Source organism: Bos mutus, chromosome 3, assembly GCF_027580195.1.
Source record: "Bos mutus isolate GX-2022 chromosome 3, NWIPB_WYAK_1.1, whole genome shotgun sequence".
Taxonomy (NCBI): Eukaryota; Metazoa; Chordata; class Mammalia; order Artiodactyla; family Bovidae; genus Bos; species Bos mutus.
The window spans coordinates 100,244,458-100,270,840 of record NC_091619.1 but is presented as its reverse complement, the minus strand read 5'-3'; the positions used below and the strand labels follow the sequence as shown (position 1 = coordinate 100,270,840).

Genomic DNA, 26,383 nt, shown 5'->3' with positions numbered 1-26,383 from the left:
GGGATGGGCACTATTTCATATTAGATGGTCAAGGAAAACCTCTCAGGTTCTTATGTAAAAGACTGGGTCACCAGTCTTTATGGTGGGTATCGAGCCAAAGAACACAACCAATGGGAATCCCCTGGCAGTCCAGTTGAAACTGTTCATGTCAGATTGAGACTTGAACCCTGGCAAAACCCATGGTCTTCCAACTAAGATCACACACCTGATTTCAGGACTTAGTGAAGCTCAAGTTCTTGATGTCTCATCACAGAAAGAATTCCTTGAGAGACAAACTGATAGGCAAGAAGTAGATTTATTAATATAGGAAGCTTGAAAGAGATGAAAGTGGGCAGGCGAGGGAGCTCTGCCCCAAGGATTAAGTGGGCTACAATTTTATAATCAAAGGAAAGTTTTGGAGTAGGAAAGACCCCCTTGTTTGAGTAGACATCAGGTTTACATCATTAGCTCCTCCTTCATATTGGGAAGACAGCATCTGACCCTATGAGGTCAAACTAGGGTTGTCATAGTGCTTACTCAAATCAGTAGAAGGGTAGTGACATTTTTCTTTTACCTAATAACCTGGAGGCATATCTTGTGCTCTTATTCGCTTTATAGTTAAGCAAGACTACTTAGTTTCGTGACCTTGTTCTGATAGCTTTCTTGAGTGATCACTGACATACAGTGTTCTCCCAAAGTCCTAAAGGAAATCAACCCTGGATATTCACTGGACGTGGCTTCAATACTTTGACCCCTTGATGCAAAGAGCCAACTCATTGGAAAAGACCCTGATGTTGAAATGGAGCAGGACCATATGGTCCTTGACCCCACACCATGTCCTCTGCCTGCCTTTTGCCTGTGGAAAACTTTAGTCAAAAAATAAGTGTAATCAGAGAAGTGAGAAATGTGGAAACAGGAAAACAAAGGAGACTAACAATAATGTAGTCATTAAGCATAGTCAAGGACCTTTAGTTCTTTCTCAAGAGCTATAGATAATGTTCTGAGCCATATCCTGTGAGCTGTCTTACAGATACCAAAACACCAGGTGGAGAAGTTAACTACATGCTGACCAGACTGTACCCAGGACTTGAACTGCCACAGTTCTGAGAATTGACCTCAAAGAAATGGGAACAAATGCACCCTAAAATTGAAGATTTAACTATTCCTAAAACAACCAAGATGATGCTGGTCAGACCACTGGTGACCAATTGAACATGACTGTTAGAGATGACTGTGCTGTTTCTGCATGTAACCCACTGCCCCCCAACGCACTCTATTTATAAAAACTCTGACCACTTCCTTATTGGCAGGAAGCTGGGGGGAATTGGCCTTTGGACAGATGTCTGCCACCCTACCCCCACCCCCCACACACACAGTTGCCGGCATCTGAAATAAAGCAAACTTAACTTTCCACCAACCTGGTCTGCTTATTGGCTTTTGAGCACTGAGCAGCTGGACCCCCCCCCACACACCTTTGGGTAACAGTGCTGGGAAATATTGAAGGCAGAGGGAGAAGGCGGTTACAGAGGATGAGATGGCTAGATAGCATCACCAACTCACTGGACATGAATTTGGGCAAACTGTAGGAGAGAGTGAAGGACAAGGAAGCCTGGTGTGCTGCAATCCATGGGGTCACAAAGAGTTGGATGTGACTTAGAAACTGGAACTTTCACAGCTACCTGTATAAATATTCTATTCCTATTCCCAGGTGGCACTAGTGGTAAAGAATCCATCTGCCAGTGCAGGAGACATAAGAGACGCAGGTTCAATCCCTGGGTGAGAAAGATCCCCTAGTGGAGGACATGGCAACCCACTCCAGTATTCTTTTATTTGTTTGTTTTTACCAGACATCCTGGAATGTGAAGTCAAGTGGGCCTTAGAAAGCATCACTACAAACAAAGCTAGTGGAGGTGATGGAATTCCAGTTGAGCTATTCCAAATCCTGAAAGATGATGCTGTGAAAGTGCTGCACTCAAGATGCCAGCAAATTTGGAAAACTCAGCAGTCGCCACAGGACTGGAAAAGGTCAGTTTTCTTTCCAATCCCAAAGAAAGACAATGCCAAAGGCAATGCTCAAACTACCGCACAGTTGCACTCATCTCACACACTAGTAAAGTAATGCTCAAAATTCTCCAAGCCAGGCTTCAGCAGTACGTGAACCGTGAACTTCCAGATGTTCAAGCTGATTTTAGAAAAGGCAGAGGAACCAGAGATCAAATTGCCAACATCTGCTGTATCATGGAAAAAGCAAAAGAGTTTCAGAAAAACATCTATTTCTGCTTTATTGACTATGCCAAAGCCTTTGACTGTGTGGATCACAATAAACTGTGGAAAATTCTGAAAGAGATGGGAATACCAGACCTCCTGACCTGCCTCTTGATAAACCTATATGCAGGTCAGGAAGCAAAAGTTAGAACTGGACATGGAACAACAGACTGGTTCCAAATAGGAAAAGGAGTACGTCAAGGCTGTATATTGTCACCGTACTTATTTAACTTCTATGCAGAGTACATCATGAGAAACGCTGGGCTGGAAGAAGCACAAGCTGGAATCAAGATTGCCAGGAGAAATATCAATAACCTCAGATATGCAGATGACACCACCCTTATGGCAGAAAGTGAAGAGGAACTCAAAAGCCTCTTGATGAAAGTGAAAGTGGAGAGTTAAAAAGGTTGGCTTAAAGCTCAACGTTCAGAAAATGAAGATCATGGCATCTGGTCCCATCACTTCATGGGAAATAGATGAGTAAACAGTGGAAACAGTGTCAGACTTTATTTTTTGGGGCTCCAAAATCACTACAGATGGTGACTGCAGCCATGAAATTAAAAGACACTTACTCCTTGGAAGAAAAGTTATGACCAACCTAGATAGCATATTCAAAAGCAGAGACATTACTTTGCCAACAAAGGTTCGTCTAGTCAAGGTTATGGTTTTTCCTGTGGTCATGTATGGATGTGAGAGTTGGACTGTGAAGAAGGCTGAGTGCTGAAGAATTGATGCTTTTGTACTGTGGTGTTGGAGAAGACTCTTGAGAGTCCCTTGGACTGCAAGGAGATCCAACCAGTCCATTCTGAAGGAGATCAGCCCTGGGATTTCTTTGGAAGGAATGATGCTAAAGCTGAAACTCCAATACTTTGGCCACCTCATGTGAAGAGTTGACTCATTGGAAAAGACTCTGATGCTGGGAGGGATTGGGGGCAGGAGGAGAAGGGGATGACAGAGGATGAGATGGCTGGATGGCATCGCTGACTCGATGGACGTGAGTCTGAGTGAACTCTGGGAGTTGGTGATGGACAGGGAGGCCTGGCGTGCTGTGAATCATGGGGTCGCAAAGAGTCGGACATGACTGACTGACTGAACTGAACTGAAATGAGTCTTGCCTGGAAAATCCGATGGATAGAGGAGCCTAGCGGGCTTCACTGTATAAGTTTGAAAAGAGGCAGACACGACTGAAGTGACTTATCACACACATTCCTATCACAATGGTTAGGACTCTTTGCTTTCACTGCTGAGGACCCAGGTTCAGTCCCTAGTCAGAGAACTAAGATCTTGCAAGCCATATGGTGCAGCCAAAAACAAAAACAACAAAAAAGACACAAGCAAGCCAAAGAGTGGGAGAAAGTATGATTTATTTCTTACAGCAAGTAAGGAGGACACCATGGATTTTTCCCTACAGCAGTATCTCCCCAAACAGCAAAACTGGGGAAGTTCTGAACTGTGGGAACATGAATATTCATGAAGGGGCTCAAGCTAAAGAGAATTCAGCATAGAATTGGGGCAAAGCTTGCCAGAACCCAAGCTTTAGTTGATTGAGGGTCAAAACAGGTCAACATTATCATTCCTTAGTTTCCAACCAGTTTGGGATCTTTGCATGTATTGACAGTTACCATCCTCCACCTGGGTGGAAACCTTGTGTGTTAGTTGCTCAACTGTGTCCAACTCTTTGCCATCCCATAGACTATAGCCCACCAGGCTCCTCTATCCATGAACTTCTCCAGGCAAGAATACAGGAGTGGGTAGCCATTACCTTGTCCAGGGGATCTTATCAGCTCAGGGATCAAACCCAGCTCTCCTGCATTGCAGGCAGATTCTTTACCATCTGATCCACAAGAGAAGCCACTAAGGTGGAGACCTCAGTGCCTGAAGAACAGCTCAAAGATATAGATCAGATTGTTAAAAGGCTCTGTTTTAGCACTCAACAATTGTTTCTTGTGGAGAAGGCGATGGCACCCCACTCCAGTACTCTTGCCTGGAAAATCCCATGGGCGGAGGAGCCTGGTAGGCTGCAGTCCATGGGGTCGCTAGGGTCGGACACGAATGAGCAACTTCACTTTCACTTTTCACTTTCATGCACTGGAGAAGGAAATGGCAACCCACTCCAGTGTTCTTGCCTGGAGAATCCCAGGGACGGGGAAGCCGGGTGGGCTGCTGTTTATGGGATCGCACAGAGTCGGACACGACTGAAGCGACTTAGCAGCAGCACTGTTTCTTGGCTGCTTTTCCTTTGTTCCTGCCTTCTTTTGTTCCCTTGTTGTTGCTGTTCAGTCGCTAAGTCCTGTCCCACTCTTTGTGACCCCATGAACTGCAGCATGTCAGGCTTCCCTGTCCTTCACTATTTCCCAGAGTTTGCTCAAACTCATGTCCATTGAGTCAGTGATGCCATCCAACCATCTAATCCTCTGTCACCCCCTTCTCTTGCCCTCAATCTTTCCCATCATCAGGGTCTTTTCCACTGAGTTGACTCTTTGCATCAGGTGGCCAAAGTATTGGAGCTTCAGCTTCAGCATCAGTCCTTCCAGTGAATATTCAGGGTTGATTTGCTTTAGGATAGACTAGTTTCATCTCCTTGCTGTCCAAGGGACTCTCAAATTCAAGGGACTTTCCACAGTTCAAAAGCATTATTAATTGGCGTTTTGCCTTCTTTATGGTCCAGATCTGACATCGGAACATGATTTAAGCTCATTAATTACCAAGACCTGTTCAAGGGCAACCATTTTGGCCAGGCTTAGATCACAAAATGGCTTAGGCCAAAAATGGATTCTCTTATGTCAAGAAAGCCATGCCTGGTTCTTTTTCTCTGAGGGCCCCATATGTTATCTGTTTACAAGATTAGCTGACATTTGAGTACAGACAGACCCAAAGAAAATAAGAGAAAAACTGTGGGGCTGGGATAAGTGTGCCATGCACAGTGAACAGCAAGAGCAAAAAGGCCTTGAGGTCTGACAATGTTTAGCATATTTGAGAAGGAAGAGACTGGGGAAAGAATGGGAAAAGTAAGAAGGAGCGGGGAGTGTGCGGTCATGCCATAATGCATAGTCTTTTACTTAAGAATTTGACCTTTACGCAGAAGGAAATAATAAGCCATTAAAAAGTTTTGATAAAAGGAGTAATATGTTTTCAGCTACTCTGTAAAGAATAAATTGAAAGGGGACAAAGATGAAAGTAGGGAGTCCAGTTAGGAGCTCAATTCATAGAAGATCCAGGTAAGAAATGTTTGTGCCTGGGACTTGGTTGGTAGGGGTGTAGCTCTAGAGAAGTGAATCATGGAAAGTGAGTAATAACTTGTTCCTCTTTGCAGAAAAATAGTATTGATAGATGGGCTGGAGAGCTCCATGAGGCAGCCCCTATTCATCCTTTGTAACTTTAGCCCTGACCTGGCACAAGAAAGGGGCTCCATAAATGTCAATTCATCAGTGAAAAAAAATACATTTTTTTTTTGGCCGCTGCAGCTGCAGCCATGAGTATGCTTAGACTTCAGGAGAGGCTTGCCTCCAGAGTCCTCTTTTGTGGCAAAAAGAAGGTCTGGCTGGACCCCAGTGAGACTAATGAAATCGCCAATGCCAACTCCCATCAGCAGATGTGGAAGCTGATCAAAGACGGGCTGATCATGGGGAAGCCTGTGACTGTCCATTCCTGGGGTTGATGCCGGAAAAACACCTTGGCTTGCCAGAAGGGCAGGCATATAGGCATAGGTAAGCAAAAGGGTGCTGAAAGTGAAGTCGCTCAGTCGTATCCAACTCTGCAACCCCATGGACTGTAGCCCACCAGGCTCCTCCATCCATGGGATTTTCCAGGCAAGAGTACTGGAGTGGGTTGTCATTTCCTTCTCCGGGGATCTTCCTGACCCAGGGATCAAACCCCGGTCTCCCGCATTGTAAAGGCAGACACTTTACCCTCTGAGCCAGAATGGGAAGAATGCTCAAATGCCCAAGAAGCTAACCTGGATGAGGAGGATGATAATTCTGTGCCAGCTGCTCAGCTGATACCATGAATCCAAGAAGATTAACCACCACATATATCACAGCCTGTACCTGAAGGTGAAGGATAACGTGTTCATAAACAAGCAGATCCCCATGGAACATATCCACAAGCTGAAGGCAGACAAGACTCAAAAGAAACTTCTGGTGAACCAGGCTGAGGCCTGCAGGTCTAAGACCAAGGAAGCCCGCAAGCACCATGAAGAGCATCTCCAGACCAAAAAGGAGGAGGTCATCAAGACTCTGTCCAAGAAGGAAGAGACCAAGAAATAAAGTTCTCCCCTTCTTCTCTGTACAGTGGCCTCAGCAACTGCACAAATCAATAAAAAACAAGGCTTCATCTACCAAAAAAAAATAGATGGGCTGGCCTGTGTGGAGACTGATATGGAAGCCTCAAAACAGGCCGTTGTCTGGGTTTTGCCAAAGAAGAGAGACTGAATTTGGTGAGTAAGGATTCTCCTCCTTAGAGTGGTGGCCACCGGTATAAGGCAGTTCATGTACCCCATCTAACCTGAATGGTAAAGTAGCTCTCAAACCTTTTCTCTATTTTGCCTTGATTCTCTGCTTGCCAAGCATCCAAGATCTCTTAATTGATGTATTTTACGTAAGTGATTTGATCTCAAGAAAAGAATGACCCTCCCCCACTAGGAATGAGTATTTGGTATCAATCTCTTATGATTGTGGTGTGAATCACCTATCTTTTCGTGAACTGAGAGCCAGGAATAAGGTGATCTCCCTCAGTTTCTTTTGCATCTAGCTCATTGTATCCTCTGTCTCCCGCACAGACTACCAAATGTATGTTACTCCCCTGTTTAAAAATCTATACTGGGCCATTTCCAAGAGTAATGGTATGAAATTTAAGGCCCTTCATTACCTGACATTGAAATGGTACACCTCTGATTGGAACTTGAATCCATGGTCTTTTCATTAGAATCACTCACCTGGTGTCTGGACTTACTGAGGATCAGGTTCTTTGTGTCTCAGAGCAGAAAGAATTCAGTGAAAGACAAAGTGATAGGTAAGAAATGGATTTGTTTAGAGAGAAGCATGCCCTGCAGACAGTGATTGGGCCATCTCAGAAAGCAAGAGACCCTGAAATATGACATGGTTATTTTTTATGGGCTGGGTAATTTCATAGGCTCATGAGTGGGAGAATTATTCCAATTATTTGGGGAAAGGGGTGGGGAGTTCCAGGAATTGGGCCAATACCCACTTTGTGATCTTTGATGGTCAGTCTCAGACCTCTCATGATGCCTGTGGGTGTTCATTTAGCTTTCTGATGTGTTAAAATGAGTGTATACTGAGGCACCAGGTCTAGCGCAAGTCGACTTGTCTATCATCTTGGACCTATTTGGGTCTAATCAGTTTATATCATGTCCTCGGGACATTCTTTTAAAGTTTGTGCCCTGTTTCAACATCACTCTGCTCTTCTGGGTCCTTCTTTTGATCTAGCCCAGAGCTGTAACCAAGAAAACTGGGATTTTGCAGGAAGGTGCTGAAAATTAGCACAAAAATTGAGACACTGACTTTAAAAGATTGATTGGCACTCCTTCAGCAGCACAATTAAAAACCTTCCCACCTACACTGTCAGATAATGTACGTTATTGATAACCCCCATCTGTTCTGTTCACGAATTAAAGCTGATTTGAGGATGAGGTTAGTGTGTCCTTGCCTGAAGCCAAAATCCTTCATGGTACCTCTGGCAATAGCCAGTTCTCAGTCATCCTGAAATTCTCTTTGTCCTCCAGGTCAGCCACCCTCTTTTGTCTATGGCTGTGTGATAACCCCACCAGTAGGAATACTTTCCATGTCATTCTTTTGAATTATGGTTCTAGAGAAGACTCTTGAGAGTCCCTTGGACATCAAGGAGATCAAACTAGTTAATCCTAAAGGAAATCAAGCCTGAATATTCTTTGGAAGGACTGATGCAGAAGCACCAATACTCTGGTTGCCTGATGTGAAAAATCCTAATGCTGGGAAAGATTGAGGGCAGGATAAGAAGGAGGAGACAGAGGATGAGATGGTTGGATGGCATCATTGATTCAATGGACATGAGTTTGAACAAACTCCAGGAGATAGTGAAGGACAGGGAAGCCTGGCATGCTGGGATCCATGGGGTCTCAAAGATTAGTGTACATGGGGTCTCCAAGAGTTGGACACATCTAAGTGACTGAAAAAAAAACAAAGTTTGTGGAATCTGAGACTCACTGAGAGGACCACCTGCCACCATCTCTCCAGGAAGCTATCTGTCTAATCAGGGGGACACACTCATTGAGTGGAACAGCAGGTAGGTGCCTCCTTCCCTTCTTCCCTCCCTGCTAAGCCAAGATTCACATGTGGAAAATTCACATAAGTCGAGATGATATGACCCTTGTTCAGTATTATTATTATTTTTTTTTGACCACACGGCTTGCAGGATCTTAGTTCCTCAACCAGGGATCTGATGCCGAAACCTCAGCCTCTCTGTACACTGGTGCCTAATTGAATCTGGGAAACAGAGATTTGGGTGAAGCAGAAAAGGATAGCTTTATTGCTTTGCCAGACGAAGAGGGACACAGTAGGCTAATGCCCTCAAAATCATATGTCCCACTTGGGGAAGATAGCAAGAAGTTTTATAGTATTGTTCAAAGATGGCATGATCAATTCCTTGACATTCTTCTGATGGGTTGGTGGTGAGTAAGTTGGAGTCAGCAACAACAACCTTCAGGTCCGACTGGTGTGGGGTCTCCATGCTATGGGCAGCGCACCATCATTAATCAATAACTTGTCCCACTGAGAGGGGTTTCAGTATCTGCAAAACAGCTCAAAGATCTTGTGCTGTTGATGGGGAAACAGGACCTTGCACCAAGGCTGCTCTTGAGTGTTTCTCCCTAGTCTTCTATCTCCTCTATCCTTAATTATGGGCTTCCCTGGTGGCCCGGCTGATAAAAAACCTGCCTGCCAATGCAGGAGACATGGGTTCCATCTCTGGGTCAGGAAGATACCCTGGAGTAGGAAATGGCAACCCACTCTGGTAATATTGCCATGGAAGTCCCATGGGCAGAGGAGCCTGGCAGGCTACGGTTCTTGGAGTTGCAAAGAATCATTGGACAAGACCAAGCACTCATGAATGCAGGCACGCACCACCCTTCCCTAATTAACAGCAGCTTGAATCTACCCACTGGAACTCAGGGAAGGTCACGGAGGCTGAATGAAGGCCGTTTCCTATAATCAAAGAAATGGGGGATACAGAAAGAGTTTGTGCCTAGGAGCCCTATGGGACCCTGCACAATATCAAACTGAATCCATGCCCTTGGCAGTGAAAGTGTAGGCTCCTAACCACTGGGCCTCCAGGGAATTCCCTGTACTGTTTTTGTAATTCTTTGTTCTGAAATTACCCATCCAACCACCAAAACAGTGCCCCAGAAGTATTCAGGACAGATTCCCAAGAATTACCATAATGCTCTTACTCTTAGCACAGAGTAAGAATTAGTAAAAGTTGGATAAAATCAAACAATCTCCTTTATGTCCAGCCCCATCCTTGCCCACCGCTGAACAATTAATGCAAGGAGATTCCAGGCCACGTATTTTAGACCAAAAACAAACAAAAAGGTCAGCTTCCTCTCTATAGGACAGTCCACAGCATCGCCCGTAACAGTACTCCCCTGTTTTTATTGCATCTAATCCAACCTCTTCAGCATGGAGCTCAAGGTCACATCCCTAACCATTCTCCCTTCTATTCCCTCCCCATGGTTCCTTTTCTATATGGCTGCTTATGGTCTCCAGCCTGCCAAGCAGGCCCCACAAACTCAGACATTTTTAACCACCATGATTCCCCACATGACCCCACCAAACGTACACAAGTGGAAACGGCCCTGCTGAATAGAGAACCAGTCCTGGCCAGGTAATTTCAATATAGTTCTCTATCTTTATTGATACACCACCGCACACACAAGGAAAACAGTGCTTTTCTAGAAAAGGTTGGAGTCCATCACATTTCAGATGTGGATGTAAACCCTGATGTAGGCAAGGGACTCTGGCAGTCAGAGCAGCTGCAGTAGTGGTCAGAGGAGTACTCCCTCTTTGTGGTAGGTTTTTGGGAAATGATCATCCCTTCCAAGTCCTTCACTTTGTTTTCCACTGTCTGAAGCTTTTTCAGAATCTTCTCTTGCAGACCCAAAGACAGGAAAATATTATTGTCTTGAAGTGTGAGATCACTCCCTTCTGGGTTGACCAGCAAAGCCTGAAAAAAATCTGAGCCTTTCTTGTAAAGTTTGTAGAGTGTGATTGCAAACAACAGTATTTTCTAAAATAAAACAACAGAAGTTGAATGTTACTTGTTTATTCACATGAAATGCCACAGTCTACTGTAGATGCGAAAACAAAACTCTAATAGTAATAATAATCCCTCATTCCTAACAAAACATCCTCACACCTATTTTGTCTTTTGATCTTTACTTACCACAAAGTGGAGAGGTAGGCAGGGCAGGGATTATTATTTGCATCTAATTAATAAAGATTATAATAGTAAATAATGTTTGCTGAAAGTTTGCTTCATGCAAGGCTCTGTGCTAGAAGTTGCCTTGCCTGTGCAGGACATATTTATGTAGAAAAAAAAAAAGAACCAGATAATTATTTAGATACCTTCCAGTTGGGACCCTGTCATTGTCCAAGGTCACATACTTGGAAATGGTAAAGCCACGACTGGAATCCAGGAATTCTGATTTCCATGTATATTCTCTTAGGACATGGCAGTCTGAAACACTGGATTTCTTGGTCATGGAAATTTTTTTTAAAAGGTGCTAGGACAGAGTCTAACTAGGAAAAGAAAAAAAAAATCACGTTTTTCCCTTATAATAACTAGCATTGCTTATTGAGCACTGTTAATGTGCTAAGTTTTATACATACAATACCTCCTTTAATTCTCACAAAAAACCCCAAGGGGGCACTGTTATCAAACCCATTTCACAGATAAGGAAACGGGGGTTTAGAGCCTAAGGGATTGCTCTCAGCTCACTCAGAAACCCCTGCAGTCTGACTCCAGAGTTTATTACCACTCTGTTATACACCTCTTTTCCTTGGATGAAGTGCCTGGAGGGCTGCGAATCCATCTGATTGAATTAAGCAATAACCAAACAAGAGCAGAACCAAGTAACACAGATGAGAGTTTGGTGTTTTGCCTTCTCTTCTTCTATTAGTTAACTGAAATGCAGAATATGCATATGTAGATACACAAATCCCTGTTAGGGATTTCGATCAGTTGGACTATATTAAATGAGATTTTGGAGAATGTAATTTGGAATGCTAAAAATTGGGTTCGAATCTCAGCTTGGCCAGCATTTACAATCTATGTCACCTTGGGTAGGTGATAACCAAATTCCCTCACCTACAAAATGGAGTCAATAATCCCTGCCCTGCCTACCATGCAAAGTTTTCAAAGGTTGGGAGAAATGCAGGTGAGTGATTTCTCAAGAGGAGTGACATGAAAATAAGTGAATGCTACAAAATAATCCAATAATAACTTCTTTCAGCATTTACCAAGTAAACCAGTCACTCCGTAACAAAGCCCTCTTTAAACCCCATCTTCTTAAATTTAGGCTGAACGTCAATGCTCCTGTTTCCTTGTTTGTCACATGAAAAGAAACTCTATCCATTTCATGGAATTGTTGAAATTCTCAAAAGATTTTAACTATATTATAAATATAGCTGTTATTATTGGTAATTAAACAGAAGTATATAAAATCTGAAATGTTTCTTGTAATTTAAGGAGCCCCTGTACATTCATTGCAGTGACTAAATAAACATATATGTACATGCTTCCTCATCAGTTACAAAGCAAAGGCACAGTAGGAACAGAAAGGCAAAACCCAAGATGCCAGTTATACTTGTGGTGCTATTCTATAAGAAGTACTCTACATGGTGTCGGGCACATGGTTAGACACTCAAAGATGAATACGAATACATGATCAAAGAAATCTGGAGATAAGGCTGCCTTCTCATGTTATAAGCTTCTTTAATCTGTTTATTATAAGCAAGCCAAAGATCATTGTGAGAAAGCATTTTTATGTCAAAAAGCTAATTGAAGGAAAAATTTTAGGGATAACCTAATTTCAACCAACTACAGAGACAAAAGGTGCACTCTCGCTCATCTGCATGGTCTTAAAACTGGGTGGCAGCAATATGGGAGAGAACTGACCAAATTTCACAATGCGTAACTATTTAAATTTCTCCATAACAAAAGAGTATAACCTGAATTGACTGAACACTTCGTTTCCATAAGGCATACATTCCCACTCCCAACAAAATCAAAAAGGAAATTCCCAGGATAACTTGCACAGCCGGAGCAAGGTTATCTAGTGGCCCCAAATTTGTTTGCTGAGGCACACTAGTCTCTCCCAGAAGAGTTGCTTGTAGATAATTCCATATCGAGCTCAAAGAGAGATAATCTATGATGATGTCCCAGATAGAAGATGAAGATGACATCTTAATATACCAGCAGCTCCAGGAACTACATGTGCAGAGGCTTCAGGAACCTAGATATGAGTTGGGAAGAGTGGTCTGGGAGTCCAGGTGTTCTGGAGCCACTGTGAGCTGTTCTTTGTGATGTCACTGTTTTGGAGGCCAGCTTGCTTCCAACCCACCCACTGATCCTTTTCACTCAAAACCAGCCAGGCAATGGCCTGAGTTTTCAGTTCAATCATATCACTTTCTCTGATCTTTGACCAGTCCCAGCGCTGACACAGCACTGTTCAATAGAACTTTCGGCAATGATGTATCAGGTCTTTCCAATGTGGAAGCCACCGGTCACTTGAAATGTGGAGTGACTGAGGGAGTGAATTTTACATTTCATTTAATTTTAATTAAATTTAAGTAGACACATGTGGTTACCTTCTTCGTGTATAGTGCATTTCCAACAATCCACGGGATGGAGAGCAGTTATTTTCACATTTCAAATAAGAAAAGTGAGGTTAAGTGGAGATTTGAGGAGACAGGATTTGAAGAGGGACTTTCTAAAGAGCTGGGTTTCCCTGGTAGCTCAGCGGAAAAGAATCTGCCTGCCAATACAGGAGACACAGTTTGATCTCTGGGCTGGAAAGATCCCCTGGAGAAGGAAACGGCAACCCACTCCAGTATTCTTGCCTGGGAAGATCCCATGGGCAGAGGAGCCTGGCAGGTTATAGTCTACAGGGTTGCTAAGAGTCCAACACGACTACACACACACACACACACACACACACACACACACACACACACACACACACACACCCAAGCTAATAGTGTACTTGGTGAATGTGCAGGGAGGTTATTAGTGGATCATTTTGTAGCATTTCCTTTTTTGTATGTCACTACTGCTTAGAAATTGTATCTTTGGGAAAGCTTTTGACATATTTGAGCCTCATTGTGCTCATCTATTTACGCCTTCGTAAGATTTATATAGGAACAAATGGTATAATTGCCTAAGCACTTTGTAAAGAGTAGCATGCTGTCCCATAACCTACATGCCATGTTATCAAATCCATTATTTACTGACTAGTACCTATGTACTTGTCAAGGAGGTATGAAGATAAAATACAAGGTCTGTTCCCAAGAGTCTTACATAAAAAAGGTAGTTCACACACAAGTGTATCATATAAATTGTGAGATCAGTTATGAAGACACCAAGAATCCAACAGAGGGCTTGTACCGAGAGGAGGGGCATGGTAAGGAGGGAGAGAAAGGGGGAATTATGAAAACTTCTGGAAAAATATTGTCTGATGCTTTTCTGGTTTGTTCATCTGGTTGACTCAAAGAAAGAACATGGATAGGGATGCCTGGAAAATATAACTATTTTGTTCTTTTTAAAAAATTGTTTATTTTTGGCTGTGTTAGGTCTTTGTTGCTTCTTGGGCTTTCCTCTAGTTTTGGTGAGCGGGGACTGTTCTGTTGAGGGTGTGGGCTTCTCACTGGGTGGCTTCTCTCGTTGAGGAGCACAGGCTCTAGGTGTGCGGGCTGGGTAGCTGCGGCTCTGTGCTCAGCAGTTGTGATGCATGGGCTTAGTTGCCCTGTGGCATGTGGGATCTTCCTGGACCAGGGATCGAACCTGGGTCCCTTGCATTGGCAGGCAGATTCTTAACCACTAGGCCATCAGGGAAGTCCTAACTGTCTTGTTCTTGCAGGAAGGGGAGGTACAGCAAGTTGCTCAAGGTGTCAATGTGTGCTGTGTGCTTAGTTGCTCAGTCGTGTCCGACTCTTGCGAACCCACACACTGTAGCCTGCCAGGCTTCTCTGTCCATGGGATTCTCCAGGCAAGAATACTGGAGTGGGTTGCCATTTCCTTCTCCAGGGGATCTTCTCAACTCAGGAATCGAACCTGGGTCTCCTGCATTGCAGGCAGACTCTTTACTGACTGAGCTACCAGGGTGTCAGGGACACATCTAGAACATGGAGTCTAGAATGGTGTTGGATATATAGTATTAAAACCATGTCAGGTCAAAATGACATACTGATTTAGGCGTGACTGTTAATGATGTTAAACCTATAGTCTGCTTGTGACTGATCACAATTAGAATCTTTTCTAGAAAGGAATAAAAATTACTCAGGTAATTGTTTTACCATAACAAGTTAAACATAGGCCAGAAACCATTAAAGAATGTTAACCAGAAATTTTTTGGAGAAAAATATAGTTGTGACAACAGAATCATTACCCAAGATATCCTACACTAGATTCCCCTGTTACATGGCACCTTACATTTTACTTTCAAAACACTTGACACGATTAAGGTTATTTGTGCAATTTGGGGTTTGATATGTCTCCCATGACTACTGTGAACTGAAGGAAGACAGGGACCATGTTCATCTGATTCACTACCGTATGTTCATTGTATTCACTGCTTGGCACACAGCAGGCATTTGAGTATTTCTAAGTAAATACAAAGTCCCTAGAAGAATTCCAAATATCCTTATAGCCTAAACTGTTTAATCATCAAGTGCCTATTCCATTGGTGTGCTTGTTTCTATGGAAGTTTTACAGAGTAGCTGTTAAAAGAGGATAGGCGCTTGGGAGTCTACTGGATCTGGCTTCAAATTTTGGCTGTACTATTCACGAACGTTGTTACCTTGGGCAGGTTACTTGAGGCTCAGTATCTTCATTGGTAAAGCAAGAGTAATTCCCACCTTATAGGACTACTGTAATGAGAATTCGGTAATTTGTGTAGAAGGTAAAGGCAACTATCATTTATAGTGATGTTTATGATCAAATGATAGGTATTGTAGACTTCAATAGTATCAGTTCAGTTCAGTCACTCAGTCGTGTACAACTCTTTGCGACCCCATGAATTGCAGCACACCAGGCCTCCCTGTCCATCACCAACTCCCAGAGTTCACCCAAACTCATGTGCATCGAGTCGATGATGCCATCCAGCCATCTCATCCTCTGGCGTCCCCTTCTCCTCCTGCCCCCAATCCCTCCCAGCATCAGGGTCTTTTCCAATGAGTCAATTCTTCACATGAGGTGGCCAAAGTATTGGAGTTTCAGCTCAGAACTAGTCCTTCCAATGAACACCCAGGACTGGTCTCCTTTAGGATGGACTGGTTGGATCTCCTTGCAGTCCAAGGGACTCCCAAGAGTCTTCTCCAGCACCACAGTTCAAAAGCATCAATTCTTTGGCGCTCAGCTTTCTTCACAGTACAACTCTCACATCCATACATGACTACTGGAAAAACCATATAGAGCTCCTCAAAGAGAATCTAGTCTGAAAAACCCATTTATTGTTTGACTCCTCTTGGACGCCTAAACACTGAGGAAGAATTGATCACAATGGAAGGTGTATCTCAGCCCCGCTTTAGTATCATCCATCCAGCCATCTTTTAGTCATTTCCACAGTAGTGCCCTATTAAGACTCTGACTTAACATGCGGCAACTTGTGATTTACTTGGTACACACTTTCAAACCTTCACTAGACTCATTTCCTGTCAAACAATACCCAAAATCTAGAACATGGTTATAGACACTGAAATACCTGCTGACCTATCTCATCTTCTAACTCTTTCCCTTTCCCTTAACTCTGGCTCTACTAGACTTGTCAGTGTCACTAACACACCCAGCTGTTACACCACAAAGATTTGGCACAGAATTGGATAATCCCAACTTCTTGTTTCTTCAGGTTTAAACATTGCTTTCTTTACGGAAACTTTTTCTGTCCTTTTTTTGGTTCCCTCAATCTGGGCATCTTTCATAGCACTTTTCATTATTTGCAGTTTTGTTTAATGTTTGTTGAACAGGTCACCCTCCTCGAAGAGGTTCAGGCCTCCAAATGCAGGCTGTTAAGAGTATATTTCTGCAAGTGTAGACCAAGCGGGCCTGTTAGCACAGTGGGCCACTCTTGGTAGGCTCAGTTTTACATACTAGGAGGCTATGTCCCAAGTCAGGAGTATAAAGCCACTCGGTCTCACAGGCTACTCTGGGTATGAAGAAAGGACTGAACAACTTCTTTTAGAAGTTTCTTTCGGAAAGAAAAACTCAAGAGGATCCGCTGGTGGTCCCTCCAGTGGTTAGAACTCTGAGTGGAAGCACTGCTGTGCTTCCATCCCTAGTTGGGGAAACTGCAAGTAGCCTGTGGTGTGGCAAAAAAAAAAAAAGATCTTTTTCAAAAGTCACATGTTATTCGCAGAGACAGTAATTTCTGTTTTCCATCTCTTTCTCAAATGAGGAAGTGTCAGCACTGGACACATAACTGGAGTTGAACCTGCATGACTCAGAGCAGGATCTGCATGACCTGGCTTTTACCCATGCTTCCAACTTTATTTCCCATTACAAGCTTTCACAGAAAGTACAGCTCAATTACAAAACTGGTATTTCTGGTACTTTAAATGCCACCTGCGACTTTCCATCTTTCATCCTTCACATTAAGTTCCCCTTCCTGATATTTTCCCAGTCAGATGAGACTGGAAAGAAACTTAGCTCCACTTATTCCTAATTTTTATCAGCTAGACACTGCTGATCCCCATCTTTTTGATCTGTCAAGTAAGAATACTAACAGTACTGACTTCATGGAGTTATGAAAATTCAACAATATTGTTAAGTACTTAAAAAAAAAAAATCTAATTATCCTGCAATCTCACAGCACTTTCCACTTTGTATTCTAGGCCTCTGCTTCTAGAACTTTTCTGTGCCTATGAATCATCTGGAGATGTTACTGAAATGCTGATTTTGGTCAAGGAGGTCTGGACTTGACATTCTACATTTTGAACAAGTTCCTAGATGACATCCATGCTGCCGGCCCACAGTCATACTTTGATTCTTTGCAACCCCATGGGCTGCAGCTCATCAGGCTCCTCCATCCATAGGATTCTCCAAGCAAGAATACTAGAATGGGTTGCCATGTCTTTCTCCAGAACTTCCTGACCCAAGGATCGAACCAGTGTCGCTTAAGTCTCTTGCACTGGCAGGCGGGTTTTTTACCACTAGCGCCACCTGGAAAGCCTACCCCAGCCCTCACATTGAAGCTCCATAATGGCAGACTCCTTAACAAATTCGTTATTTTTATGTCCCCCAAATACCTGTAATTATCTGTAAGTATGTGTGTACTTAAGTGTTTGGCTAATGAGTAACTCCGTCCTTCAATGACTGTCCTTGCCCGTGCAGCTCAGAAGCAGGCAACCTGGGACAGAGGGGATAGGCTGGGGCTGAAATCCCTAGGAAGGCTCATCAAAACCTTTCTTCTCCACATTGCCCACTTGTTCTTTTTCACATATGTGCTCACAAACATGGAGAAACACAGAAGCAGGAGAATTCTGGGTAAAGGGCAAGAATCAAAGTGTCTGGCATTCTCGATTTCTACCTATTAATTTTAGGGGGCACAAACTCAGCGCTTCCAGGTCTGGAGGATTTGGAGGACAATCCCCAAAGAGGTATCAAGTAAAAATGATAGTACTAAAAGCTTCAAAAATAACCCTCTGACCTTCTGTATTATCATATAATCACACATGCTGGTTTTAACAGAACGTCATCTTCAGTAAACATCAAAGGCTTCCCTGGCGATCCAGTGGTCAAGATTCTGCCTTCTAGTGGAGGGAGTGCAGGTTCAGTTCCTAGCGCAGGAGCTAAGATCCCACCGGCTTCCAAGCCAAAAAACCAAAACGTAAAAAGAGAAGCAATATTGTAACAAATTCAATAAAGACTTTTAAAATGGTCCATATTGAAATATCTTAAAAAAAAAAAAAGATCAAAAGAAGCAAACCATTCCAACTAGAATAGAAAATGCTTCTAGGATCATATTAAAGCAAACTTTCAACTGGGTTCTAAAAACTAGGGTTTGGTACTACTGCCAGTGACTCACTTGGTCCTTCCAGGGTGTAGGAGTTAGGAGTGGTTGAATACAGTTGAGTCTTTTTCTTTTGGCCAAACCACACAGCATGTGGGACCTTGGTTCCCCAACCAGGGATCAAATCTGTGCCGCTTGCAGTGGGAATGCAGAGCCCTAACTAAACCACTGGACCACTGGGGACTTCCCCTTTTTGGATGGATACAGTTGAGTCTTAAAATTAGCAGCTTTCTCTTGGTCTGGTCTAAAAATCTCTAGAATGAGGAATTTTTAAGATGAGGCCACGGGTTATTTCTCATGCTCAGACCACAGGTAAAGGACCTTTTGAAACAATCACTTACACCTCAACACTTCGTAAGGCAGGAAACTGAAGCCCAGAGGGGAAATGAGCTCAAGATCCCAAAGAACTCAGTCAGTAGTGACCTCAGCCTCTAAGAAGTTCCACTGTTTCTGCCACTTTTGCTTTCAGTAGAATCTTGTTTGAGAATCTTGTATCCTACTAAGATCTGAGCCAAGAAATGACTTCAGCTTGGTGGTGGTGGTAGTGGTGGTAGGGTGCTTTAGACTCTTAGGCTGAGGAGATGGTAGAATAAAATTCTTTAAGAGCTGACAAAACAAGGTTTAAGGGTCAGAGAAAAGATCTTAAAATTCTAACCAGAGGCATAAGAAGGTGATTTTAGGACTATCTGTGTCATTTCATTGTTAAATAATGATAAAGTGACTTCACAAAGAACAGAGAATAAAGCTGCTATATAAGAAAACAGTGCTTTTCTTGTCATTATACATGGATGTCCCACTGTCCACTGAAACTTTAACACAGAGGCCAAACTCATCTTGTGTTTCTATTGTCTTCCCCCAAACTCCTTTTTAGTCTTGCCTCAGTTGGTTGCATCCATCACTACAGAACCTTAAGTTTTCCTCAAAACATTTTCTCTACCCTCCAGTGCATAATAATCCTCTTAAATTTCTCAATTTCATCTACTCGTCCCTCTGCTGCCGTTGTTTGCCTCTCACCAAGTTTGCCTCAATTACTTTAACGGACTTAGATCTGTTTCCATTCTCAGCCCCTCCAATCACACTCATTTCAAGCAATCTACAGATTAATATGAATGTTGTTTAAAATTCTGTAAAGGCTCTCGGCTGCCTATGGACTCAAGTCCAAAGTCCTCCGTGTTCGTGGTCTGGTTCCTATCTCTACAAGAAGCTCATATGCTCCAGTGCTCCCCTTTTACTGTCAGCCTATCACATTATTTGTAGTTGCCTGGAAACACGGCTTTATTATCTCTGAATGTGTTGAGCCGTATGCCTGGCATACCCTCTCCTTTCTACCTGAAAAACTCCTGAACATCCTCTTCCAGGAGCTACCTTGACTCCCAGAGTTAATTACTCTATTACTCTATCTTAGAATTTTCTTTCCACAAATTTTTTAAGACAACAGTCATTCAAAAGGAAGCTTGATCTGAATGGTTTGGTTAAGAACTGGGGTAAAATATAAGTGCACATTTCAGAAAATACATGTGCAATTCCAATTCATGTGTGGCATGAAAACTCATTATGAGTAAACAAAAAAAATGGGTGAAAAATTGTAATTTATTGAAACTCAACTCAAAAAATATAAGATGCTGTAGTGTACAATATATTACACAAAGCACCCTCAGGCGCACATTCAAGTCAAGTAAGAACTCCATACCCCTTTCCCTAGCCCTCCCACCCTGGGACCTTAGTATCTGTTCCATATACAATCATGCACACTTAATTTGAAAAAGGAAGCCCCAATATATTTTGATGTATTAATTAGCACCAAACAAGAATACAGTTCCATTTTTTAATAAACAAAACAAAAAACCCAATCAATAAACCAACTGGAGAGCTAATGGACTCAGCCAATACTGCTGACATAGATATTATACATTCATGTAAATACACAGCCTATTCTACCCTAATGATGGTGTGGCTGGTTCTCAGCCTTTGTTCAAGTTGGCAACTGTCCCCACGTTGCAGTGCTGGAGCCAGTCTGTTTCTAAAACAAAATTGCTATTTAGGAACTTCCTACACAAAGCTCATCTGTCTTTTTTGTTGGAAACAAGTCTAAAATTGGTGTGGAAAACTTAGATCTTTCAAGGACAACCACTGGCCGTAGATAATGAAGCTGTTTTAAGGCAAGTTCTCCACAGTCTGTTAATGCTTTGTCCAATACGACCCTCAGGTTTTCCAAGGAGGGAACTGTTGTCGTCTCAGCTACTATTAAAGGTGGGATTGCAGTCAGGTTCTCATGAATTGCAGAGTCACTGGAAGAATGAGGTATGTCAACTTCAGGGTCATTGTCATTCACCATATTGTTTGCCATAACACTCCCTGTTAAGTCATTACACGGTTGTGAAGAATTACTTAATGTTAAGTGCTCTGAAGGCTCCCAATCATCAAAATCATCTTCTTTCTCTTCACTTTCCTGAATAAATTTCAGAAATGAAGATTCAAATCCCATTGGTTTATAAGTCTTCAAATCAAATGACCTGGGCTGTGGATGCTTCCTGAAATTCTCTTTTGGAACATGGGTTGAATTTTTTACAGTGTTTTCTTGCCCTGAACTTTGCTGCCCAGTTTCTGAGTCTTTGATCCTTGGTAAAGGCAGCTGGAAACTTGTGAAATAAGTCCCACTTTCAGTCCCATCAGGATTAGGTATGGAATTTTCTATTTTACAAGGAGGAGGCTGAACTATATTACATTGTTCCAAAGAAGTGGTTTCTGAACTATGGTTACATTTCAGAGTTCCTCTGTAGAGCAGAGAATCTGCATCAAAAACTGGGTTGCTCTCTGTACATCCTTTCTGGCCTCCATCCCTTTCGCCTGGATGAAGGGGGTCAGCGGTCTGCACAGGCATGCTAGTGTCTGCTGGGGGATGGCTATGCTGTATGAGCTCTGATTCACAGCTTCCATCTTCTTCTTTCTTTATATAGGGCTCTGCTTCAGAAATGGGCTCCTCCTTAATTTTGGTACCGTACTTAACACACATGACAAGGTTTTCCATCTGTTGCTCTAGGTAGGCACTACTCATCTGATGGGTGCGTTTGTAATGCCTCACTATGCTGCTCTCCAACTTCACCACAGACAAGCATCCTTGAACCATGCAGGGGTACTGTGTGTGCTCAGAATGCTCCACACACATATGGAGGGCTTCAGCTCTCGTTTTAAAACTAATTGGAGCTTTTTTGTCTTTGATTAAGCCACACTTTTTAGCCTTGGCATTAAACGATTTCCTGGTCGTCTGATGTTCGTGCCCCTGAGGGTGAGCTGTTTGACACACCTTTTCACTCCGTAGTAACCTTTCATTTGCTACTTTCTGGCTTCTAAACAGATCATCATAATAGTCCTTATGTCGGTAATATACATGTTGAGAATAATTGCTGCGATGGGTGAAAATCTGGCCACAGCCATTAAGATCACAATGAATTTCATAGTCTGAATGTATTTCTCCTTCAATGTTATGCTGTTCCATCAAGTGGTGCTTCAACTTACTGAATGTATAAAAAACAGCAGGGCACTGAGGCTGGTTACAGGAAAATCTGGCCACTGACTCAGCTTCAGAAAGCACTTTCGGCTCTTCAATGTGATCTAGGTTATGAGAGTCACTACAGTGCTTCGCAAGAGCTTTGGAACACAGGAAGCGTTTGTTACATTCCTTATATTTGCAGGCAAATATCTTTTTACATTTGACAAGTTCCCTTTTGGTTCTCGCTTTGTCTTTCTCTAAACATAACTGCTCTTTGTTGTATTGATGTACAGTCCTGTAATGGCGAATCAAGCCTTTGAGATTGGTGAAGGAGGAGTTGCAAGTTTTATGAATACAATGGAATGGTTTGTGGTATTTATTCAAAATGTAGCAGAGATTTCCTTTAGCAACAGTTCTCCTGCTACCTCTGCCCTCTCTTCCTTCTCCTTCTTCTCTATGGCTGCCTATTGGTGATGAGAGATCAGATATTTTGCTTTCCGTTTCTTCACAGGATGACTCCAAATCTGTTTCCGAACTGCACTCATCCTTTTTAGAATGACAGTGTGGCTTCTCAGAGTTACCACTGGGATCACCTCCAAGTTCTGAAGGACAATCAACTTTCAACCTGTCTACTGAGCATGGGCCTTCATGATCACATTTTTCATTATCTAATAGTTTTTGAGTTACTCTGTCGCTGCCAATTTGATGTTTATTTTTATAATGAATCCTAAGGTGTGTTTTTCGCGTAAATGACCTTTGGCAAATATGACACTGGAACGGGGAATATCGATGTTGAAACATGGTTAACTGAAGGACTTTTTCTTTTGAATAATTATGCTTTTTAAGATAATGCATTAACAAAGCCTCTCTAGTCACAAATTCATATTTGCATCCTTGAAGCTCGCAGAAAAAAGGCTTGGCTGCCAACTGCGCCAGGTACTGACTTGGCATATTTTCATCTTGATTCTGAAAATTAAGATCTGAGATTGTAGCTGAAACTGCTTGAAGAGACTTAGCACCACTGGATGGGTACCCCTGCAATGACCCTGAGAAAGATCCATGGGTTATTGAGTTTTTCAAGCTTAAATGTTTCAAGCGTAACAGAAGTTCCAACATGGTATCCTCTGTACAGGGCCTTTTAGAGGCACAGATGGAGGCTTCTGAGGAATAGCCTTGATGTTCTCGTTTACATTTAGTATGGATATTGTGATCCAGACCTTCATCTGGGGAGTCACTGTTTGTATCTGAGCTGGGTTTAGGTTCTGCATCAAACTTTTCAGTCGTTGGATTGTGTTCATTACCCAAACAGGGAAAGAGATCCTTTGTCTTTACCTTTTTGGGTTTGAAATGGTATGGATGAACCTTCCGTAGGTGCTTCTGCATGCCTCTTGCGTTTTTGTATGTGGAACCACAGCCATCAAAACCACAGGTAAACTTAGTCCCATCAAAACAAACTGCTACATTGGAACATTTCTCCTTTAAACTGGAGGGCACAAAAACTTTTTCATGAGATAATAATATATCCTGCATGGTTTCAGAGTGATCCAGTGTGTCAATTAACTCTTCATTCATGGAAGCTGAAGAGCTATGACTTAACTGATCACTAGAATTACTGTCACTGTTTTCTTTCAGATTTTCTGTAGTTTCTATCTGAGAACTAGCTGATCCTGCACAGAAGAGAAGATCCTCTGGTAAACGTGACTTATCAGTTTGGTCAAGCAGATGGGGCTGATCAATACAATCCTGCTTTTCACCTGCTGCCGGCTCAAGTTTCACTGTTTTCTTCACATCTCCATTTGAACTTTCAACATTATGCATTGAGAGGTGATTCTGATATTCAATTTTGGAATAATAGAACTTTTTGCAGCCAACGGTTGCACGTGTAAGATGCATCCCTAAAGTGTTGTGCTTCATGGTGGTAAAGCTGTCCCAAGTCACTGAAAACAATATTACAGCCATTTAATTCACATTTATAACGCAGATCATCATGTTTTTGTTTATGGTTAAGCAGTTCGTTCACTGATCCAAACCTAGCATAGCAATCTATAGATACACACATATAAGGCTGAGGACCACAATGCACTTGTTCGTGCTCTCGCAGGTGAAAAGCAGACATGAAATGTCGTCGACAATAAGTACACTTCTCTCTTCTATTTTTCATATCTAAGTAGTGCTTGGCATTTTCATCATTATTTTGGTGTTCAGCTTTAAGATGCACACTTAAGTATTTGAACTGCTTAAACACACGGGAACAGTCTGTGCCAGGACATGGGTACAAATCTCTGTCTTGCAGGTGGCAATCTTCTAATTTGCTGAATGTGACATATTCATGTGACTCTCCTTTGGCTTGTTCATTCAGTGACTGACCTTGCTCCAGGGCTGCAGAGGGGCTCTTGGGACAGATTCCCTTTTGAGAGCCTTTCAAGAGTAATTTCTTTCTAGAGCGGTCCCTTCTGCTTGGTGGCATTTTAACATGTTCCATCACATGAGGAACAAATATTTCTTTTCTCTTGAATTTTTTAATACAAACCGGACAGGTGTAAATTCCATCTTCCATATGCATCTTAGAATGATGAAGAATCCTGGCCTCTATACATTCTCGCTTACATAACAAACAGAAAAATTTATACTGAAGCCACCTCTGGTATCTTTCAGAAGAACCAATGGGTTTCTTGTCTCTTTTCTCCTTATGTTGATCTGTCACATCTCTTCTTCTATATTGTTTATCTTCTTTACCTTCCTCATAGTCACTGAGAAATGACTCTAAAACATCTGTGTCATTAATAGACATTTCATAGCCACTTAGATCATCATCAGAATCTGAGGCTTCTTGTCCTAGAAGTTGGTGGCAGTGTCGTTTTAAAGTTTTCCAGTCCCAAAATTCAGGATCAAAAGGCCAGTGGGCTTTTAAAGCTAGTAAAAGCTCACATCGGAGAGAATTTGGAACTGGTGCATTTTCTTCATCAAATTTTTGATCTGGTTGGGAATACAGTTCTTCCAACATGTTAAATCCATCCAAACTGGGTTCAATTAAAAATTCTGTAAGTTGACAAGCTCGTCTAACTTCTAAATCTTCTGGCAAAAGACAAGCAATTGTTTTACAAACTGATGCCTTCATTTCTTCATCCTCACTTGTTCTGAGTTGAAGAGCTCTGACACACAGTAAAATCGACACCCCAAGACCAGCATCTTGTGCCTGTTAAGAAAAACAGGGAAGAAAAGGTTTTTTTTCCATATGGAAAACTACATAAATTTGGAAATACTACATAAATTTCACTGATAGTATACACACATACACTCTTCTTAAAACTTATAAACAACAACAATGTACATTTATAGAGTATCCAACTTTATAAAGCACTGCATATTATTATTATTATTTGGCCACACTGTGCAGCATGCAGGATCTTAGTTCCCCAACAGTAACAAAACCCATGTTCCCTGCACTTGAAATGTGGAGTCTTAACGAATGGACCGCCAGGCAAGTCCCAAAGCACTGCATATTAAAGCAGTCCTTAACCCTCAGCAATCTACCTATGTGCCAAATGTGTAAATTAAAAAGGCACATAAATTCAGAGGAGCTCAGAATAAATAAGGTCACTGAAAGAGTCAAAAAAGAACTGTCTCAGCTGGGTAGGAAGGATAGGGCTTAAATAAATGGGTTTAAGAGGAAATACATGTGTAAAAGGGAGTTTAAGACTGAATTCAATTTAAAAAATTCATGTATCATGAACAACTGGGTGTTTTCAAAACCTCAAGGGTAAAATAAATGATTTTTCCGTTTCCTCCAAAAAAAAAAAAAAAATCAGTACTTTATAGTTACAGGTGTACTGAATCTGTTTCCCATAGAAAAACAAAAGAAAATTTCTCTAAAGCAGCAGGTTCTCAGAAATTAGTCAAAAATCATGAAAAAGACCTGGTTGTATATGATAAAAGGCAAGTGCATTTAAAATGATCCTTTCATGTGAGAGGCTGAAAGGATATGTGAAAATAATATGAACGAAGAAAAGCAGGATCTTATGGCAGAGTAGCTTAAAATACAGTACTGAAAAGCACAGAATTTTGAGCCAGACTGACTGCCTTTGAACCCCAGCTTCACAACAGTGACAAGTTCTTAACGCCTCTAAGCCTCAGTCCCCTTATCTGTAAAATGACAACTGTAGCGGCAATATTAGATTTTCTCCTAATGTTGTTATAAAAATGAAGTAAGGTAACAGAAAGTGATTAATACAATGTTGGCACACAGTACATATTCAACAGAATCCCATATAAAATACTTGATGATAAATCCCACTGTTCAATTTGCTAAGCAATTATTCTGTGTTGGGTACCATTCTAAATTCTGAGAACACAATGAAATAACTGCCATCAATATA

At 42.1% G+C, this 26,383-nt stretch overlaps 2 protein-coding genes and 1 pseudogene across 2 annotated transcripts in view; 1 reads left to right on the top strand and 2 right to left on the bottom strand.

Moving 5' to 3' along the window:
- The first annotated feature begins 1,841 nt into the window (after positions 1-1,841).
- On the top strand, positions 1,842-8,657 carry LOC102280216 (large ribosomal subunit protein eL19-like; annotated as a pseudogene).
- Positions 8,658-9,700: 1,043 nt separating this feature from the next.
- On the bottom strand, positions 9,701-13,451 carry TMCO2 (transmembrane and coiled-coil domains 2). Its single transcript, XM_005898632.3, has 2 exons — positions 12,465-13,451; positions 9,701-10,521 (listed from the first exon to the last, which is right to left on the bottom strand). Exons 1-2 carry the CDS (start codon positions 12,696-12,698, stop codon positions 10,207-10,209), a joined length of 549 nt encoding a protein of 182 aa, XP_005898694.1. The 5' UTR covers positions 12,699-13,451; the 3' UTR covers positions 9,701-10,206.
- Positions 13,452-20,328: 6,877 nt separating this feature from the next.
- The window catches only part of RLF (RLF zinc finger), an 80,123-nt gene continuing 74,068 nt past the window's right edge, over positions 20,329-26,383 (bottom strand). The window contains 2 exon segments of the mRNA XM_070368202.1: positions 20,329-23,880; positions 23,882-25,203. Coding sequence (XP_070224303.1) covers positions 20,556-23,880; positions 23,882-25,203 — 4,647 coding nt within the window. The 3' untranslated portion in view covers positions 20,329-20,555.

Excerpts from the sequence above, each read along its gene's own strand:
- TMCO2 (XM_005898632.3), bottom strand. The coding sequence starts at position 12,698 with ATGTCATCTTCATCTTCTATCTGGGACATCATCATAGATTATCTCTCT. Across the intron at positions 10,522-12,464 it reads GAAGTGTTCAGTCAATTCAG|AAAATACTGTTGTTTGCAAT; the intron begins GTTATACTCTTT and ends GTTTTATTTTAG.